This window comes from Thamnophis sirtalis, unplaced genomic scaffold (genome assembly GCF_051295495.1).
Source record: "Thamnophis sirtalis isolate CommonGarterSnake01/CBP01778 unplaced genomic scaffold, rThaSir2_p1.2 scaffold_13, whole genome shotgun sequence".
NCBI lineage: Eukaryota > Metazoa > Chordata > Lepidosauria > Squamata > Natricidae > Thamnophis > Thamnophis sirtalis.
In genome coordinates, this window is record NW_028261393.1 from 5,585,503 (window position 1) to 5,604,392 (window position 18,890).

Below are 18,890 nucleotides of genomic sequence, written 5' to 3' on the forward strand. Positions count from 1 at the left end.
TTTCTTACACAGGAACAGGAAACAGAGAGGTGGAACTGAACAGGTTATAAAAAGCCTAGCAAGCCCCTCCCTCAGCCCTTCTCTTCTTCTCCACCAACATTGAAGCATGTGATCCCTTTTTCTGTTCAGGGCTCAAGCCATGTGGTCCTGTCCACCAATAAACCATCTTTCCAAGCAGCCTCCACGTCTCCAGTGTCTTTTTCCCCACTTGGAGCCGAACCCAGAAGGATATTTCTTTCATCAGAAGCATTCTGTAAAACCTTGAACTGACCCTAATATTGTGCTTTTCTCCCCTCCCTCCTCCAGATCTGATCAATTTATTCTGAGGAAATCTGCAACTCTTTCAATCTGTGGCCTACTTCTACACAACCTATTTTAAGCCAGATCCTGGGCTCTCAAAAGATCAGGGTTTCATTCATACGATGTGGGGTTGTTGGCGGGGTTTTGTTTTTGCCCAAATTAAATAACCGTATTTTAGGAGGAGCAAATGCCGCCCTAGTTCATGCACTCTGCAATCCCCTATTAGCCTGATCTAGTGTGTCCTCTGAACCGCAGATTAGTATAATTTGATTTGCAAAGGGCTGCTGGTACAGTGGATGGATAATCTTGTACTCAAACTAGCAGAGGCTTCTGTGATGCAAATTAAGGCCAAGCTCTTGCCAATTGAGGTCAGAGCCGTTGTTTTTTAAAAAAAGATAAAAGGGAAAAAAAGATACATTTGAACCCGAAAGAGGAGAGAGAAGTATTTGAAACCTGGAAAAACCTAAATTGAACTAAATATATAGATGTGATTCACAGGTTTTTTGGGGGGAAGGGAGAAAAAAATGCTGGTTTCCCCCCCCCCCCCTTTAGGCGAATCCGTTCCATTTCAGGGACACTCTGCCACCTGGTGTTAGGACGTTAGTATTGCAAGCAGGCTTTGGAAATCAAGGCTGTTATTTCACGCGTTATTTGGATCAGAATAGAGCTGGAAGGGACCTCGGAGGTCTTCTAGTCCAGCCCCCTGATCAAACAGGAGATCATTTCAGAGAAGTGACTGTCCAGTCTCTTTTTAAAATCCTCCACTGATAAAGCACCCACTGAAGGCATTAAACTAGCTGGAGTTGTTATGGATGGGTAGCCATAATCTTAGCTTTACAACTATTTGTTTAGTAACTGTTTGAAGCTACAACAGGACTGAAAAAAAGTGACTTATGACCATTTTTCGCACAACCACTGCAGTAACTCATGGTTGCATGATCAAAATTTGGATGCTTGGCAACGCAATCATATTTATGATGATCGCAGTGTCCTTTTGCAACCTTCTGACAAGCAAAATCCAGGGGGAAGCCAGATTTGCTTAACGACCATGTTATTAACTGAATAGCTGCAGTGATTCACTTAACAAGTGTGGCGAGAAAGGGAGCAAAAATCACGTAAGAAATGTCTCACTTAGCAACACACATTTTGGACTCCTAAGCCGAGCTCTTCCTGTAGAGAGGGCAATAAACGAATCTGAATTGAGATTTGAACCGACGAACTTAAAATGAATGCAGTACGGTGAATCCACAAGGTTTTATTTGAAAAATAAACATTTTAAAAAGTGGGGCCAAAGGGTTACCTTTATTCTACCAAGGAAATGGAAGGCAGGAAAAATAATGAAAGAGAAGCCATTAAAAGAAAAAACCCTACTGGATTCATTTCTTTATATGGGACTAAATAATAAATTTAGCTACAGCGTGCCCTCCAAAAGACACCGGGGATGGAAAAAAATGTACTCTTTATCTTTTACAGAAGTATGCTTTAATTGCAAATAATAGCCGTGCCAATCAATAAGTGTCAATCCATAAAAATGTCCCTGTTGGTAGTGAAGAACTTAAATGAGAATCGGCGACTGACTAAAATCAATGGCTTAAATGAAGGGATTTTCCCCCCCTCTTGATGGATATCCTAGACCAGTGTTTCTCAACCTTGGCAACTTGAAGATGTCCGGACTTCAACTCCCAGAATGGGAGTTGAAGTCCGGACATCTTCAAGTTGCTAAGGTTGAGAAACACTGTCCTAGACCGAATGTTATGCCTGAAATTTTTTCCCTCATAATCATAATTTTATCATAAGGGCCGAGGTGGCGCATAATCATAAGAGCTGAGGTGGCGCAGTGGTTAAATGCAGCACTGCAGGCTACTTCAGCTGACTGCAGTTCTGCAGTTTGGCTGTTCAAATCTCACCGGCTCAGGGTTGACTCAGCCTTCCATCCTTCCGAGGTGGGTAAAATGAGGACCCGGATTGTTGTTGGGGGCAATATGCTGACTCTGTAAACCGCTTAGAGAGGGCTGAAAGCCCTATGAAGCGGTGTATAAGTCTAACCGCTATTGCTATTGCTATAAGGACCCAGATTGTCGGGGGCAATAGGCTGACTCTGTAAACCGCTTAGAGAGGGCTGTAAAGCCCTATGAAGCGGTATATAAGTCTAACTGCTATTGCTATAATTTTGCACAACCTGCTAGGACAATGGCAGCCAACGTTTTTCAACCCCAGCAATTTGAAGACGTGTGGACTTCAATTCCCAGAATTCATGGCTGGCTGGGGGATTCTGGGAATTGAAGTCCACACATCTTCGAATTCCTGAGGTTGAGAAACGCCGCCTCTTCCAGGATTGCAAAAAAACCGATTGCGAATCTGATCAGCCGTGGGCTTTTCGCACAAGCTTTTCATGGGTTTTATTCTGGGAGAACTAGGTAAGTAACTTGCAGGCAACTCATCAAACATTGTCCCCAAATCCACTTCTTTTTGCCGCCCCAAATTCACACTAATTCAAAATCCCAGTTCAGCCTCCATAAAATGGATTTTGGGGGGGCAAGGAAAAAATACAGGCAATCCTCAACTTATAAACCGTTCATTAAGTGAACAACAGCACTGAGGAAAATTATGTGACCGTTTTTCCAGGGGTGAAATGCTACCAGTTCGCCTGAATTGAAATTTGAAATTTAATAAATTTGTATGCCGCGCAATCCCGTAGGACTCTGGGCGGCTTACAGAGACAAGATTAAAATAGTTAAAAATCAGGAATAAAAAGATACAGTTTTTAAAAGTAACACACCATCCATTCTGTCTAGATGGGGCTGGATATTAATCAACAGCCCCAGGTCTGCCGGAACAGCCAGGTTTTAGTGGCTTTTCGGAAGGCCGAGAGAGTGGAAAGGGTCCGGATCTCTACGGGTAGATCGTTCCACAGGGCTGGAGCAGCTACAGAGAAGGCCCTCCCTCGAGGGGCCGCCAGCCGGCATTGTCCGGTCGACGGCACCCGGAGGAGGCCCAACCTGTGAGATCTTGTTGGTCGTTGGGAGGTATGTGGCAGGAGGCGGTCTCTCAGATATCCAGTTCCTAAGCCATATAGGGCTTTAAAAGTAATGACTAGGACCTTGAAGCGCGATCGGAGACCAATAGGGAGCCAGTGCAGCTCGCGAAGGATGGGTGTAACATGAGTGTATCTAGGTACACCCGATATCGCTCGCGCTTGCGTAAAAAATGCTACCAATTCAGGTGAACCGGTATTTCCGACGATCAGCTGTGACACACGGTTTATATTGACTAGAATCGTTGGATGTTTCCTGCTTTCTAGCTAATTTAAATTGCGCGTCACAGCTGGTCGACAGAAATCGAAGGTCCGGCGCACGCAGAGGTGGGGAAATAGGAGAGGAAGGAGTATTTGCTCGCTCATATTGCCTGAACTGGTAGCGAACGGTAAGTTGATTTCACCCCGTTTTTCACACACGCGTTGCAGCATTCACGTGATCAAAATCCAGGCGCTTGATAACAAACTCGTATGAGCCGAGGTGGCGCAGTGGTTAAATGCAGCACTGCAGGCTACTTCAGCTGACTGCAGTTCTGCAGTTCGGCTGTTCAAATCTCACCGGCTCAGGGTTGACTCAGCCTTCCATCCCTCCGAGGTGGGTGAAATGAGGACCCAGATTGTGGGGGCAATATGCTGACTCTGTAAACTGCTTAGAGAGGGCTGAAAGCCCTATGAAGCGGTATATAAGTCTAACTGCTATTGCTATTGCTATTCCTGACGGTCCCCAAATCATGTGATTCCCCCTTTCACGACAAAGTTTTAACCCCTTTTGCGACCTTCTGACAAGCAAAGTCAACGCGGAAGCCAGATTCACTTAACGGCCATGTTACTAACTTAAGAACTGCCGTGATTCACTTAACTGGGGCAGAAAAGGTCGCAAAATGGGGACAAAGCTTACTTAGCAAATGCTTCACTTAGCAACAACAATTTGGGGCTCAACCTTGTGATCATAAGTCAAGGACAAACCCACCCACCCCACATTGTAAAATGGGGCAAGATTCCACTCCATAAATGTCTCGCTTAGCAACAGAAATGTTGTGTTCCGTTGTGGTCGGAAGTTCTCAGCAGCATCACTTTGGATTTGCGGGAGAGATGCTCCGGTGAAGAACGCATCAAAGGAACATGGACTTTAGCAATCATGGTAGACAGGATGCTGGGAAAAATCAGGACATCAGACAATATGTACAAATTAAGTTTTCTCTACTTTGGAGGACGTGAAGCTGGGGGTGATACCTTCAGATGCTGGGGTCCTTTCACGCTCCATGATGGGACTGGTGTACATTACACAGGATACTAGCACTTTTTAAAAAAAAGCTTACATTTCTTTTTGACTTTGTCCATTGAGCCGTCAAATGTGCTCTTTTCTGTGGGCTCCTTGGTGCTCGCTGAGCTTGGTGGTTTTCTTGCAGGTGTTTCATTACCAGCACTGATGACGTTATCTAGCTTGGTGGTGTGACGTCTGTAAGAAAATCACCGAGGCCAGAGCATTAAGGACCCCACGGTCCTCCTCTTTGCCCTCCTCTCACCTCACTCTGTAAACCCTACTCCCCAGCACTGATGACGTTACCTTGTTTGGTAATGAAACATCTACCAAAAAAAAATCCACTGAGTGCAAAGAGCATTAAGGATCCATGTGCTTCTCCTCTTCCTCCTCTCCCAGCCCACTCCACAAACTCTACTCCCCAGCACTGATGATGTTACCTAGTTTGGTAATGAAATGTCTGCAAGAAAACCACCAAGGACAAAAGACCACCTAGGACCTCACAGTCCCTTCTCCGCCTCCTCACTCCACCTCCTCACAGTCCCTTCTCCACCTCCTCCTTTACGGGAACGAACTCCCCGTGGAGATTCGAACCCTCACCACCCTCCAGGCCTTCCGCAAAGCCCTTAAAACCTGGCTGTTCCGACAGGCCTGGGGCTAAAGAACCGTTGCCCCCGTCTCGAATGGTATGACTGTTGCGTGTTTTAAATCATGCATTGTTTTGTGTCGTTTTTAATTTTGTCTGTATCCCCCCTTCCCTGGTTTGAGTTGTGAGCCGCCCTGAGTCCCCTTCGGGGGGGAAAGGGCGGCATATAAATAAAATAAACATTCAACATTCAAACATCACCTGCAGCCTGCAAACTCTACTTCCCAGCACTGATGATGTTATCTAGTTTGGTAACGAAACGCCTGCAAGAAAACCACCCGGCTCAGAGAGCACCAAGGACCCCACAGTTTAACTTTGAGCTACAAATAATCTATTTCTGTGCTCTGTACTCAAATCTCTACCACCACGCAAACCACCGTTGCCACTCAAGAGTATTCGAATGGGCATGTTGTAAATATACAGTAGAAAATAAATTTGAGCATCTGCTGCTTTTCATTGCCTTGAGATCAGCTGGCGCAGGACGGCCTTCCTCATCCTGTCTGCCTAAAGGCGGGAAAAACTAGGCCTCGAATGTAATTAAGGTAAAGGTTCCCCTCGCACCAATGTGCTCGTCGTTCCCGACTCTAGGGGGCGTTGCACATCTCCGTTTCAAAGCCGAAGAGCCAGCGCTGTCCGAAGACGTCTCCGTGGTCATGTGGCTGGCATGACTCAATGCCAAAGGCGCATGGAACGCTGTTACCTTCCCACCAAAGGTGGTTCCTATTTTTCTACTTGCATTTTTACCTGCTTTCGAACTGCTAGGTTGGCAGAAGCTGGGACAAGTAAAGGGAGCTCACTCCGTTACGCGGCACTAGGGATTCGAACTGCCGACCTTTCTGATCGACAAGCTCAGCGTCTTAGCCACTGAGCTACCGCCTCCCCTCGATTGTAATTATGTTCCTATATTAATGTACATCCATTTCTTTTTATTTTAATTATTATTCCTTCCACCCTGAGGAATTAAAGCCAGAAGGAAGGTATCGTTTCAACTTATGGGATTCTGAATCCGTGCAGATGTTCAGTAACAGCACAATCTTTGTTGCCCTCATGCGTTTTTGACCAGAATAGCAGAATTTGGATGGGACCTTGGAGATCTTCTAGTCCAGTGGTTCTCAACCTGTGGGTCGGGACCCCTTTGGGGGGGTCGAACGACCCTTTCACAGGGGTCGCCTAAGAGCATCAGAAAACACATATTTTTTTGAAAAAATACGGAAAACCTAAAATGATTTTATGGCTGGGGGTCACCACAACATGAGGAACTGTATTAAAGGGTCGTGGCATTAGGAAGTTCGAGACCCACTGTTCTAGGAGACCCTCTACCATTTCAGACAAATGTTGTCAATCTCTTCTTAAAAACCTCCCGTTGTTGGAGCCCCCCCAATTTCTGGAGGCAAGTCGTTCCACGGGTTAATTGTTTTCCACTGTCAGGAAATTTCTCCTCAGTTCTAGGTTGCTTCTCTCCTTGATTAGTTTCCACCCATTGCTTCCTGTTCTACCCTCAGGTGCTTTGGAGAATAGCTTGACTCCCTCTTCTTTGGGGCAGCCCCTTAGATGGGACATTTGGGGCAATGTCCCTATGGGTTGGGACACCCAACACATTGGGACATTAAAAAAAATAGTTCCATCCACCCCCCCCCCTAAAGCTTTCTCAACTTTTGTTCATTCTTTCCCCACTTCTTTTCATGAATTCCCGTATATTTAGTAAAGAAAAGAAAAAGCGAATTATGCAGTGATCACTCCCTTTCCCCGGGTTTGTTTGTGTGTGTGTGTGTGTGTGTGTACACACACCTGTGACTGTACCACAAGCGTAGGGAACTCTCACAAACAGCATTAAAAAAAGAAAACTTCCTCTCCCATCACTCACTTAAAAGAACCAGGTATTTTCACATTTATTTTGTCTTTTGGGGTTGTCACTAAAGTCTCCAGATTTTTTGTTGTTGTTGTTGTTTTTTGTTTTGGCTTCTATAGAAATTTATCCCAAAAGGGAAAAAAAAAATAATGAAACAAAAACTTAAAACAAAACCAAAAAAAGAAGACAGACAAGATATTGTGAGGACGCAGCTCCTCCGCACACCCAACTTATCTTCCCCGCTTTGGGGGAGCAAGCATCCCGTGTTGTGAATTTCCCCTCTTCCGAAATTGGTCTGTCGGTCACCTCTGCTCTTCTCTTCCAGCTGTTCCTTCAAGTTCTCGGGCCTGGGATCTCTTGTGTGTGGAACCCACTGGGTCCCCTGATTTCTCCAAAGACAATCCGAGTGGATTCCGAGCTTAACCTTAGTGCCCAGTGCTTATTTTGTCCAGACAACCCCAAACCGTACTCATCTTAGCTGAGTTTGGGAGTCACACGGAGCGAAGTGTGCTTTCTGCTGGGTGGGGCATTTCAGGAGTGGGGACCCTACCTCCCCCTCTTCCCCCCCTCCCTATAGCTGGGGGGGGGTCATACCCCACACCGGTTTCCTTGTTCCTTCAGTACATCTTGCTGAGCACATCCTCCAGAGGTTGACGGAATGGTGGGGGGGACGATGGAAAGAAAACATGGAGGACGATCTAGAGGAGAAAACTCTTCTCAAAAAGTAGGTTAAGTTTGGGGATTTCTTCTCTCCCACAACACAACTGCGCTCTTTGCTTGTCGTGGCCCAGACTTGTGTTAAGGAACCACTCACCCAGGGGTGAAATTTGGGGGGGGGGCAGAGAGCGAGGGGGAGACGGAGGAACGGACCAGGCATGAGTACCTCGTTCTCGTAGAAGGAGGGCGACACAAAAAAAGGGGAACAACCCCCCCCCCCCCAATCCTGTGTATTTTTGAACGAGCAGGTGGATTTCTTTCTCCAGGCCACTTTGGAAGGAGAGCTGCAAACTCCCGCAGCCCCCCAAGGGCAAGGGTCCCTGTGTGGGGCTGGGTGGGTCCTCCCAGTGTTTGGGTCCCTCGTTCAGGGCATACGCATAGCGTACATCTCTTAACTGGAGGCACCTCCGCCGGCGAGCGAAGGCAAGGTCCACAAGGAGGGGCCCCGAAAGCAAGGGCAGGGAGGGGTCACTCCTGCTCGTTGAGTTCGCGGGGGGCTGCCCTCCGTGGAGTGCCTTCTTCAGGCGGCGGGGGCCCCCGGGGCGGCGGGGGAGCTCCCCGAAGAGTCTGGATGCGCCGGCACTCGTGGCAAATGCGGACGTGGGTACAAGGCCTGGGGGGATCTTCCAGCAGGCGCTGAGGGGCTGGTTCTGTCACTAAAGTCCCCGAATAGAGCTTGCCGTTGCTGAGGCGCATCTCCCGGACGGATCGCAGCGAGAGTCCCCCGCGGATGGGGTAGTGACGCCGACGCCGTCGGGAGCGAGTCGGCTTGCGGCAAGAAACGGCGTGACGCAGCTCCCTCAGCATCTCTTGACACACCGAGATCTGCAGGAGGTTGAAAAGGAGAACAGTCAGAATATTAGAGTTGGAAGGGACCTTGGAGGTCATCAAGTTCAACCTCTTGTTCCAGCAGGAGATCCTATACTGTTCAGACAGACCGAATGAATGAATGTGCATGGGCTGGGAATTCTGGGGGATGGTTCAAACTTTACAACAGGGCTGAGAGGGTGTAGTTACAACCAATAGCAGCGTCCCCACAAATGTGTGACTGTGATGTGGACCCTCAGCCCCCCCCCCCCCCCGGCTCTCGTGATTATGTTGCAACAAGCTGTGATTCCATGATCACAATTTCCTTATCAGCTTCCCACAAACAAAGTCATTGGGGAAGCCATCAGGAAATCGGAAGTCCTGGAGATCGTTGCTTAATGACCTGCAAAGTTCTTGTTTAACAACAAGCAATTTGGATCACCAGAACTTCTGTCACTGAGCAATATCGTCATGTAGTGTCACATAATGACGGCAATTCCGGTCCCGATTTCCCGTTATAAGCTGAGCACTACCCATACAACAAAATACCGGTGGGTCTTCACTTAATATCCACCCATTCGGTGACTGTTCAAACTTAACAATGCGAAGCAAATGATACTTACAACCGGTCCTTCTACCTACGTCATTTGAGAGCTCACACAAACACCGTTTGCGACCTTCTTGTCAATAGGGAAGCTGGCAGGTCACAAATGGAGACCATGCAACATCCTCACTTAAACGACCATTAAGGATTTGCTGAAGGAGGGCAACTGGAAGTGCCAGAAATTCCCCCACTGAGCATTATGGACACGTGATGTCACACTTAGTGATAAACATTCCAGTCCCCAATATTGTTGTTAAGTGAAGCCTGTCTGCGCTCAAACTAGTGTCATTCTAGAAGTATGAGCAATGCACTGAAGAAGTTTCTTGGATGAGAAGCGAAATGTCTTCAAGGAAAAGCAAAGTCCAGTTGCCTTTTGGTAAGGATTATGCGGGGGCTACTAAACTCAGCCTTCGATTTCCAACTGTTTGCCCATGGATACATGTTGTGGCCCAGCAGGATCCGGTGGAGCTGCTGATGGACTCAGATGGTGAGGAACCATATGAGTCTGCCATGGAAGATGTGGAGGACCCTGGGCAGGGTTCAGACTTAGAGCAGGGACCCGAGAGGCTGGTTGGCCACCAGGAGGCGCCTGAGGCATGGAGCAGTGGGGAGGATCAAAGGCAGTTTGTCCCTGATGCTACATTGAGAAGGGCTGAGCAACAGAAGCAGCAACTCCGTAGACAGTCTCACAGAAGATGATTAAGCACAGGTGGTTGTTGATTGGCCCCTCCCAAGAGAGAATATAGGTGAGGCGTTGGGAGGGGACATTTGCAGGAAACAACCGTTGGAATTAGTAGTGAAGAAAATCTGTCTGTATTCTAGCCGTGTCTGTTTGGATTATCTGCGTTGCTGCCGAGCTACACTATTGAAAGTGAGTTGCCTGGGCTCTCAGCCAAAGGATTCGTTATCTCAGTAATTAAACAGTGGCAAACAGCCAAGCCTGTGCTCTGGTTTATTCACAGGCCGGAGGGTCAGAACAGATACACATCACCACAATTGGCACTTTTAATTGTGGCTTTGCAAGAGTTTGTGGCTCATCTCCTTCTCTGCTTAAGGCTGGTTGTAAAGAAGAATGTATAGCTTCCTTCTTAGCCTTGGGCTTTCCTCCCAACTCTCCCCAGTTTCACTCACCTCTTCATGCTCCGCTGAGCGCCGTGTGGCCCACACAAATTCCATGACAGCCACAAAGACGGCAATGATGAGTCCACAGATCAGCACCACAAATATTCCTCCAATGTTCTCCATACCCAGCCCTGGAGTAAAAAAGGACATGGGAACGATACAGGTTGTTAGGCGAGGATAGGAGACACCTGAGCATGGATGCATATGTCCTCTCCGGGAAGGATGCACAGGGGGTCCTCGACTTACAACTGTTGATTTAGTGACCATTCAAAGCTGCAATGGCAACTTTGGTAATAATAATAATAAGAGATCTCTTGGCAGCTCAGCCTTTTCCTGGCTGCAATCTACTGTATGGCCACAAGAGGCCGCTTTTGCAAAATTACATCTGGGATTGCAGGCAACTCCCCTCCCCCCATGAAATACAGGTAGTCCTCCACTTACAACGGTTCATGACCGTTCACGGCAGTGATGAAATTCATTTTTTGTTTACTGCCGGTTCTGTGGGCGTGGCTTGGTGGGTGTGGCAGGAGAAAGATCCTGCAAAATCTCCATCCCCACCCCACTTTGGGGCCAGTCAGAGGTAGCATTTGCCAGTTCTCCGAACTACTCAAAAGGAAGAAAAGGAAGGATCAGAGAGATAGAAGAAGGAAGGATCAGAAAAGGAAGGAAGGAAGGAAAGGAAGAAGGAAGGCAGGAAGGGGAAGGAAGGGAGGGAGGGAAGGAAGGATCAGAGAGATAGAAGAAGGAAGGATCAGAAAAGGAAGGAAGGATCAGAAAAGGAAGGAGGAAAGAAAGGAAGGAAGAAAAGGAAGGATTGGAGAGATAGAAGAAGGAGGGATCAGAAAAGGAAGGAAGGAAGAAAAGGAAGGATCGGAGAGATAGAAGAAGGATGGATCAGAAAAGGAAGGAAGGAAGAAAAGGAAGGATCGGAGAGATAGAAGAAGGAAGGATCAGAAAAGGAAGGAAGGATCAGAAAAGGAAGGAAGAAAGAAAGGAAGGAAGAAAAGGAAGGACCAGAGAGATAGAAGAAGGATGGATCAGAAAAGGAAGGAACGAAGAAAAGGAAGGATCGGAGAGATAGAAGAAGGAAGGATCAGAAAAGGAAGGAAGGATCAGAAAAGGAAGGAAGAAAGAAAGGAAGGAAGAAAAGGAAGGACCAGAGAGATAGAAGAAGGATGGATCAGAAAAGGAAGGAAGGAAGAAAAGGAAGGATCGGAGAGATAGAAGGAAGGATCAGAAAAGGAAGGAAGGATCAGAAAAGGAAGGAAGAAAGAAAGGAAGGAAGAAAAGGAAGGATTGGAGAGATAGAAGAAGGATGGATCAGAAAAGGAAGGAAGGAAAGAGGAGAGGAAGGAGAGGAAGGGAGTGGAGGGTGAAAGGAAAGAGAAGGGAAGGGAAGGGAGGGGAGGGGAGGGGAAGGGAGAAGAGAAGAGAAGAGAAGAGAAGAGAAGAGAAGAGAAGAGAAGAGAAGAGAAGAGAAGAGAAGAGAAGAGAAGAGAAGAGAAGAGAAGAGAAGAGAAGAGAAGAGAAGAGAAGAGATCCAAGTAGATCCAAGTACTCAAAATTTCCGCTACCGGTTCTCCAGAACCTGCTGGATTCCACCCCTGGTTCGCAGTCACCATAACAGCTCTGAAAAAAGTGACTTATGACCGTTTCTCACACTTACAACCGCTGCAGCATCCCCATGGTCATGCCATCAAAATTCAGATGCTTGGCAACTGGTTCATATTTATGACGGTTGCAACGTCCTGGCCTAAAAAACAACCGGGAAACGGCCTGGAAAACGGGCCGAAAAAAAAGAGCTCTTTGCCAGTTCGCCGAACTGCGCAGAATCGGATTGGTACGAACCAGCAAATCCCACCTCTGAGCCTCATTCATATGCTACGTAATAATTCAAGTTCAAGTCACATTTAGGAACAGGACTTATCCTTCACTCAGGGACAGATGGAAGCATCATCAGATGGACCCCACGTAGATTACAAGACTAGATTGGGTTGGCCAAGTATGGCCGCCCACTGAGTTTCGAACAGGGGGGTCATCATTTGAAAAGATGATCCATCTATCGATCGGGTTGTTTTGTACTTAAGAGACCAGAACTGGTGACCATCAACCCTTCCAATGTTCTACTTGTTAACCTCTGACCTTTGGCCCGATGATCTTCCTCTTTAGGGCATTTGCTGCCCTCCCACCATTTGCGTTTCAGGATTTCCAATCGGTTGTTTTCTTGAAGCTGCAGAATGGCGAGGGTGATCTCATCCCGGAATGGAGAACCTGCGGAAGGATAAGGGGGCAAACCATGAGAAACCAATCAGCGTTCTTCTATCGTCTCCTCCTCTTCTCCTTCTTGCCCTCCTCCTCTTCTTTCCTCTCTTTCCCTTCTTCCTCCTTTTTCTCTTCCTTCTTTTTAGCCTCTTTCTCCTTCTCTTCCCTCTTTTTCCTCCTCCTCTTCATCTCCCCTTTCTCCTCCTCCTCTCTCCTTTCTTCCTTCTTTCTCCTCTTCTTTGTCCTCCTCTTCCCTTTCTTTGTCCTCCTCTTCCTTCTCCTCCTCCTCTTCCATCTTTCTCCGCCCACTTGTTTTCCTCCTCTTCCCTCTCTTCCTCCTCCTCTTCCCCTTCCTCCTCTTCCTCTCCCCTCTTTTCCCTCCTCTTCCCTTTCTTTGTCCTCCTCTTCCTTCTCCTCCTCTTCCATTTTTCTCCTCCCCCTTGTTTTCCTCCTCCTCTCCCCTCTTTTTCCTCCACCTCTTCCCTTTCTTCCTCCTTCTCCCCTTCCTTCTCCTCTTCCTCCTCCTCCTCCATCTTTCTTTTCTTCCTTGTCCTCTTCCTCTTCTCCTCTTCCTCCTCTCCTCTCTTTTTCCTCCTCTTCTTCACTTTCTTCCTCTTTCTCCCCTTCCTCCTCCTCTTCCTTCTCTTTTTCCTCTTTCTCCTCCTCCTCTTCCTCCTCCCCCTCCTCTTCCTCCTTCTCCTCCAAGCCAAGCCAGTTACTTCTGCTCACCCAGGGGCATCCCGATGCCGTAGCCCTTGGTATCTAGTAGCCCCCCAATCTGGGTCAGGTTGCAGTTGAGCCTCCGGTGATATTCATTCATCGTGCTCTCCAAAAGAAAGGCATATTTCGAATTCAGCACCCGAGCAATTCCCTCTTCCGTGCTCTTTACGAAGACACTCGGTTGCTTTGAATGCATGTAATTCCACATGCGCTGGTAAGTTTGATAGCGAGAATTCTGATTGGATAGAGAGAGAGAGAGGAACAAAACGTCAGGAACTTTAATGGGACAGATAGACGGCTTACAGGCACCGTGTAGTAGAATAACTCCTGCCTTCATTGTTTGTTGACTAACTGCTCTTGCAAACTTTTTCTAAGGAGTTTATAATACAGGCATATCAGAGGTGGGTTCCTACCAGTTCGCACCAGTTCGGTAGAACCGGTTAGTCAAATCTACTGAACCGGTTAGAAGAGGTTCCACCAGAAAACAGGCCACACCTACAGAAGAGGTTCCAAAATTTTTTGAAACCCACCACTGACACAGACAGACAGACAGACAGACAGACAGACTCACACAGAGAGAGAGAGAGAAAGAAAGGAAGAAAGAAATAAAGAAAAAAAGAAAGAAAAAGTGAGAGATGAAAGAAAAAAGGGAAAGGGACAGAGAGACAAAAGGACGGAAAGAGAGAGAGAGAGAGAGAGAGAGAGAGAGAGAGAGAGAGAAAGAAAGAAAGAAAGAAAGAAAGAAAGAAAGAAAGAAAGAAAGAAGGAAAACACATGGCTGACAAGCCACTCCCACCAGGTCACATGGCCGGCAAGCCACTCCCACAAAGGAGGCCACACCCACAGAGTAGCTTCAAAAAATTTTGAAACCCACCACTGACACAAACAGACAGACTCACACAGAGAGAGAAAGAGAAAGAAAGGAAGAAAGAAATAAAGAAAAAAAGAAAGAAAAAGCTAGAGACATGAAAGAAAAAAAGGAAAAAAGGGACAGAGAGACAAAAGGAAGGAAACAGAGAGAGAGAGAGAGAGAGAGAGAGAGAGAGAGAGAGAGAGAGAGAGAGAGAAAGAAAGAAAGAAAGAAAGAAAGAAAGAAAGAAAGAAAGAAAGAAAGAAAGAAAGAAAGAAAACACATGGCTGGCAAGCCACTCCCACCAGGTCACATGGCCGGCAAGCCACTCCCACAAAGGAGGCCACACCCACAGAGTAGCTTCGAAATTTTTTTGAAACCCACCACTGAGGCATATATTTCTTCTCCTGCCTCTCTAGTGTATCTTCCCAACACATGGGTGTTCCTCAAAATTGGGGGGGGGGGGAATTGGTCTTGTTTTGCTTCGGCTTGAGACTCTAGAAAAAGTGCACGGAAGAGCAACCAAGATGATTAGGGGACCGGAGGCTAAAACATATGAAGAACGGTTGCAGGAACTGGGTATGTTGAGTGTAATGAAAAGAAGGACCAAGGGAGACAGGATAGCAGTCTTCCAATATCTCAGGGGCTGCCCCAAAGAAGAGGGAGTCAAGCTATTCTCCAAAGCATCAGAAGACAGAACAAGAAGCAACGGGTGGAAACTAATCAAGGAGAGAAGCAACTTCCTGACAGCGAGAACAGCTAATCAGTGGAACAGTTTGTATCCAGAAATTGTGGATACTCCACGTTTTTAAGAAGAGCCTGGACAGCCACTTGTACTGAAATAGGTATATAGGGTTTCCTGCCTATTCTCTATTCTCAAACTATTCTCCAAAGCAACTGAGGGTAGAACAAGAAGCAATGGGTGGAAACTAATCAAGGAGAGAAGCAACTTAGAACTAAGGAGACATTTCCTGACAGTGAGAACAATTAAGCAGTGGAACAACTTGCCACCAGAAGTTGTGAATGCTCCAACACTGGAAGTTAAAACATCAGGAACTTTAATGGGACAGATGGACAGGTTCCAGGCACCGTGTAGTAGAATGACTCCTGCCTTTATTGTTTGTTGACTAACTGCTCTTGCAAAGTTTCTCTAAGGCGTTTATAATACAGACATATATTTCTTCTCCTGCCTCTCTAGTGCAGTGTTTCTCAACCTTGGCAACTTGAAGTCCTGTGGACTTCAACTCCCAGAATTCCCCAGCCAGCATAGCTGGCTGGGGAATTCTGGGAGTTGAAGTCCACAGGACTTCAAGTTGCCAAGGTTGAGAAACACTGCTCTAGTGTATCTTCCCAACAAATAGGTGCTCCTCAAAATTGGGGGGGGGGGGAATTGGTCTTGTTTTGCTTATCATTAAAATGCTGTGGCAGAGCCAAAAGAGAAAGGCAGCTTTTAAGAAACTTGGTTTTAAAATAAAAACAAAAAAAACAAACCCAAATTATTCAAGACAAGCATTTTAAACGTGGCAGGGCCAAGCCGGTCTCCTTGTTAAAAATAACTATGGTCTTGCAGACTGCAACAAGCTGGGATTTTTGGATCAGGACAAGAAACCAATTTTCAGAGATCTGAGCAAAGCAGGTGGAGGTTTTCCTTTTCTGTCACCAAGGCCTGCGACCTTGTTTGATGATTGATTTCCCTTCCTTAATGTCTCTTGGAGTGGAGACAGCCGTTGTTACTATGGATACAGGTTGCCAGAAGGAAGGAAGGAAGGAAGGAAGGAAGGAAGGAAGGAAGGAAGGAAGGAAGGAAGGAAGGAAGGAAGGAAGGAAGGAAGGAAGGAAGGAAGGAAAGGAAAGATCGGAGAGATAGAAGAAGAAAGGATCAGAAAAGGAAGGAAGGATCAGAGAGATAGAAGAAGAAAGGATCAGAAAAGGAAGGAAGGATCAGAGAGATAGAAGAAGGATCAGAAAAGGAAGGAAGGAAGAAAAGGAAGGATCGGAGAAATAGAAGAAGGAAGGATCAGAAAAGGAAGGAAGGAAGAAAAGGAAGGATCGGAGAAATAGAAGAAGGAAGGATCAGAAAAGGAAGGAAGGAAGAAAAGGAAGGATCAGAGAGATAGAAGAAGGAAGGATCAGAAAAGGAAGGAAGCAGAGAGATAGAAGAAGGAAGGATCAGAGAAGGAAGGAAGGAAGAAAGGAAGAAAAGGAAGGATCAGAGATAGAAGAAGGAAGGATCAGAAAAGGAAGGAAGGAAGGAAGAAAAGGAAGGATCGGAGAGATAGAAGAAGAAAGGATCAGAAAAGGAAGGAAGGATCAGAGAGATAGAAGAAGGATCAGAAAAGGAAGGAAGGAAGAAAAGGAGGGATTGGAGAAATAGAAGAAGGAAGGATCAGAAAAGGAAGGAAGAAAGAAAGGAAGGAAGAAAAGGAAGGATCAGAGAGATAGAAGAAGGAAGGATCAGAAAAGGAAGGAAGGAAGAAAAGGAAGGATCGGAGAGATAGAAGGATGGATCAGAAAAGGAAGGAAGGAAAGAGAAGGAGGAGAGGAAGGAGAGGAAGGGAGTGAAGGGTGGAAGGAAAGGGAAGGGAAGGGAAGGGAAGGAAGGGAAGAGAAGAGAAGAGAAGAGAAGAGAAGAGAAGAGAAGAGAAGAGAAGAGAAGAGAAGAGAAGAGAAGAGAAGAGAAGAGATCCAAGTAGACTGGTCAATAGACAGACTCAACCATTATTTCATCTGGGAAAGTGTGAGCTTCCTAGACCAAGCAAAAATCCCAAAACCACTAGGAAATCCGCTGGAAACCTATCATTCAGACAAACCAGCCATTAACAGGCACATAGAGATACACCATGTTTGTACACCATTCGAAAGAGACCATAAAAAAAAAACCAAAGAAAGAAACAAAAAAGACCAGAACGCACCCTCTCTGGCAGCTTACACCCAGATAAGAAGGAATTAATACCAGACAAACAATCAAGCAGAAAGCAACGTCCTCATCAAAACACTACAGAGGTGTACACGGGTGGCCTTCAGATCTAACACACCCGGACAATGGAGCGCTACTAGTCCACACCAGTTTTTGACTTCTTTGGGGAGACTACAAAAACTCTGCCATGCCCAACCACCCGGTAGCCCCCATCACCTGAGATGGCAGGGGTTTAGAGAAGACCGTCCTCAGCAAGGAAAAGAGAAAACGATGCTCACCTGGAAAAAGGTCATGGTAGAACCGGCATGGATGGTGCCGTATTCAATGTTGGTTTGGTCGGCCAAGTCATCCGCCGATTCTATAGGCACCTCCATGCGCTGCACGGTGAGGAAGGCAGCAAGGTTGGCCGTGTAGGAAGAGATGATGATCAGAGTGAAGGCCCACCTTTATAACAACAACAACAACAAGCAAGGAATCACAGTTTGATTTTTAGAGCGACACGGGGAAATCCTCTACTTTTCACCTTCAACTTTTACTTAATGTACAAATCTTAGCAAGACAATTCTTTCGATGCGCTTCCTAAGACAGCGGCCGGAAACCTTTCCATCTCGGTGGTAGGGGGGGGGGGGGAGAGGGGATGGTTATGCACAAACAGCGGGTGCGAGCGGTGGGTGCCGTTGTAACTTTGAATGGTCAGTAAAGGAACTGTTGTAAGTTGAGAACTAGGTGAATTTATGACGGTTGCAGCGTTCCAGGGTGTGCAGAGATCTGCTTTTGGGGCCTTCTGACAGCAAAGTCAACGGGGAAGCAAGATTCACTTTAACAACTGTGTGACTAACTTAACAATTGCAGTGATTTGCTTAACAACTGTGGCAAGAAAGGTCACAAAATGGGACGAAGCTCGCTTAACCATTGACTCGCTTAGCAACGGAAATCTGGGGTTCGACTGTGGTCGTAACTCGAGGCCTATTCGTAATCTGCTCTTAACAGGTCACTCAAAGTTGGACGTCGCTAAAAGTAATAAGTCAGTAAATGTTACTGAGGGACGCGGTGGCTCAGTGGCGAAGACGCTGAGCTTGTCGATCAGAAAGGTTCGGCAGTCCAGCGGGTCGAATCCCTAGCGCCGCGTAACAGAGTGAGCTCCCGTGACTTGTTCCAGCTTCTGCCAACCGAGCGGTTCGAAAGCACGTAAAAAATGCAAGTAGAAAAATAGGGACCACCTTTGGTGGGAAGGGAACAGCGTTCCGTGCGCCTTTGGCATTGAGTCAAGCCGGCCACATGACCACGGAGACGTCAGCGCTGGCTCTTCGGCTTTGAAACGGAGATGAGCACCGCCCCCTAGAGTCGGGAACGACTAGCACATGTGTGCGAGGGGAACCTTTCCCTTTTAAACGTCACTGAGATTTTTGAAGGAAAGACACCGCAACCTACACTCCGATATACTGCCATTCCTCCTTGGGAATCATCGTTTGAAAAAGAGAAATTATTGCCTATTGCATCAACATGCCAAAACCAATATGCCCTTAATGTACAATCCCCCAGATGAAGTGTTGTTCTCACCAATTAAAAATGCTCCCCACTGATTAATCAGCTAAAGTTTTAGTGCCAATTAAGCTCCCAATTAAGGATTGCAAACCTCATTAGTATTCCTTTAAAAAGGTTGAAATCTGTAGGTGCTGGCGTGATGCATTTAAGAGGTGACTGTGTTCCAGAGTGGGGGGAAACAACAATAACAACGACAACAACACAACAACCTCCCTAGACATTAAATATTTCAAAACAGGTGGAAGATAAGATGATT

The 18,890-nt window shown here is 46.7% G+C and overlaps 1 protein-coding gene across 1 annotated transcript in view; it reads right to left on the minus strand.

The window, feature by feature from the left end:
• Positions 1-8,134: 8,134 nt before the first annotated feature.
• The window catches only part of GRIK5 (glutamate ionotropic receptor kainate type subunit 5), a 75,807-nt gene continuing 65,051 nt past the window's right edge, over positions 8,135-18,890 (minus strand). Inside the window, exons 16-20 of the mRNA XM_087727041.1 lie at positions 17,368-17,533; positions 13,332-13,557; positions 12,483-12,611; positions 10,350-10,471; positions 8,135-8,632 (exon numbers count right to left, since the gene is read on the minus strand). Of these exons, the coding sequence (XP_087583167.1) occupies positions 8,276-8,632; positions 10,350-10,471; positions 12,483-12,611; positions 13,332-13,557; positions 17,368-17,533 (1,000 nt within the window). The 3' untranslated portion in view covers positions 8,135-8,275. The remainder of the gene's footprint in view (positions 8,633-10,349; positions 10,472-12,482; positions 12,612-13,331; positions 13,558-17,367; positions 17,534-18,890) is intronic.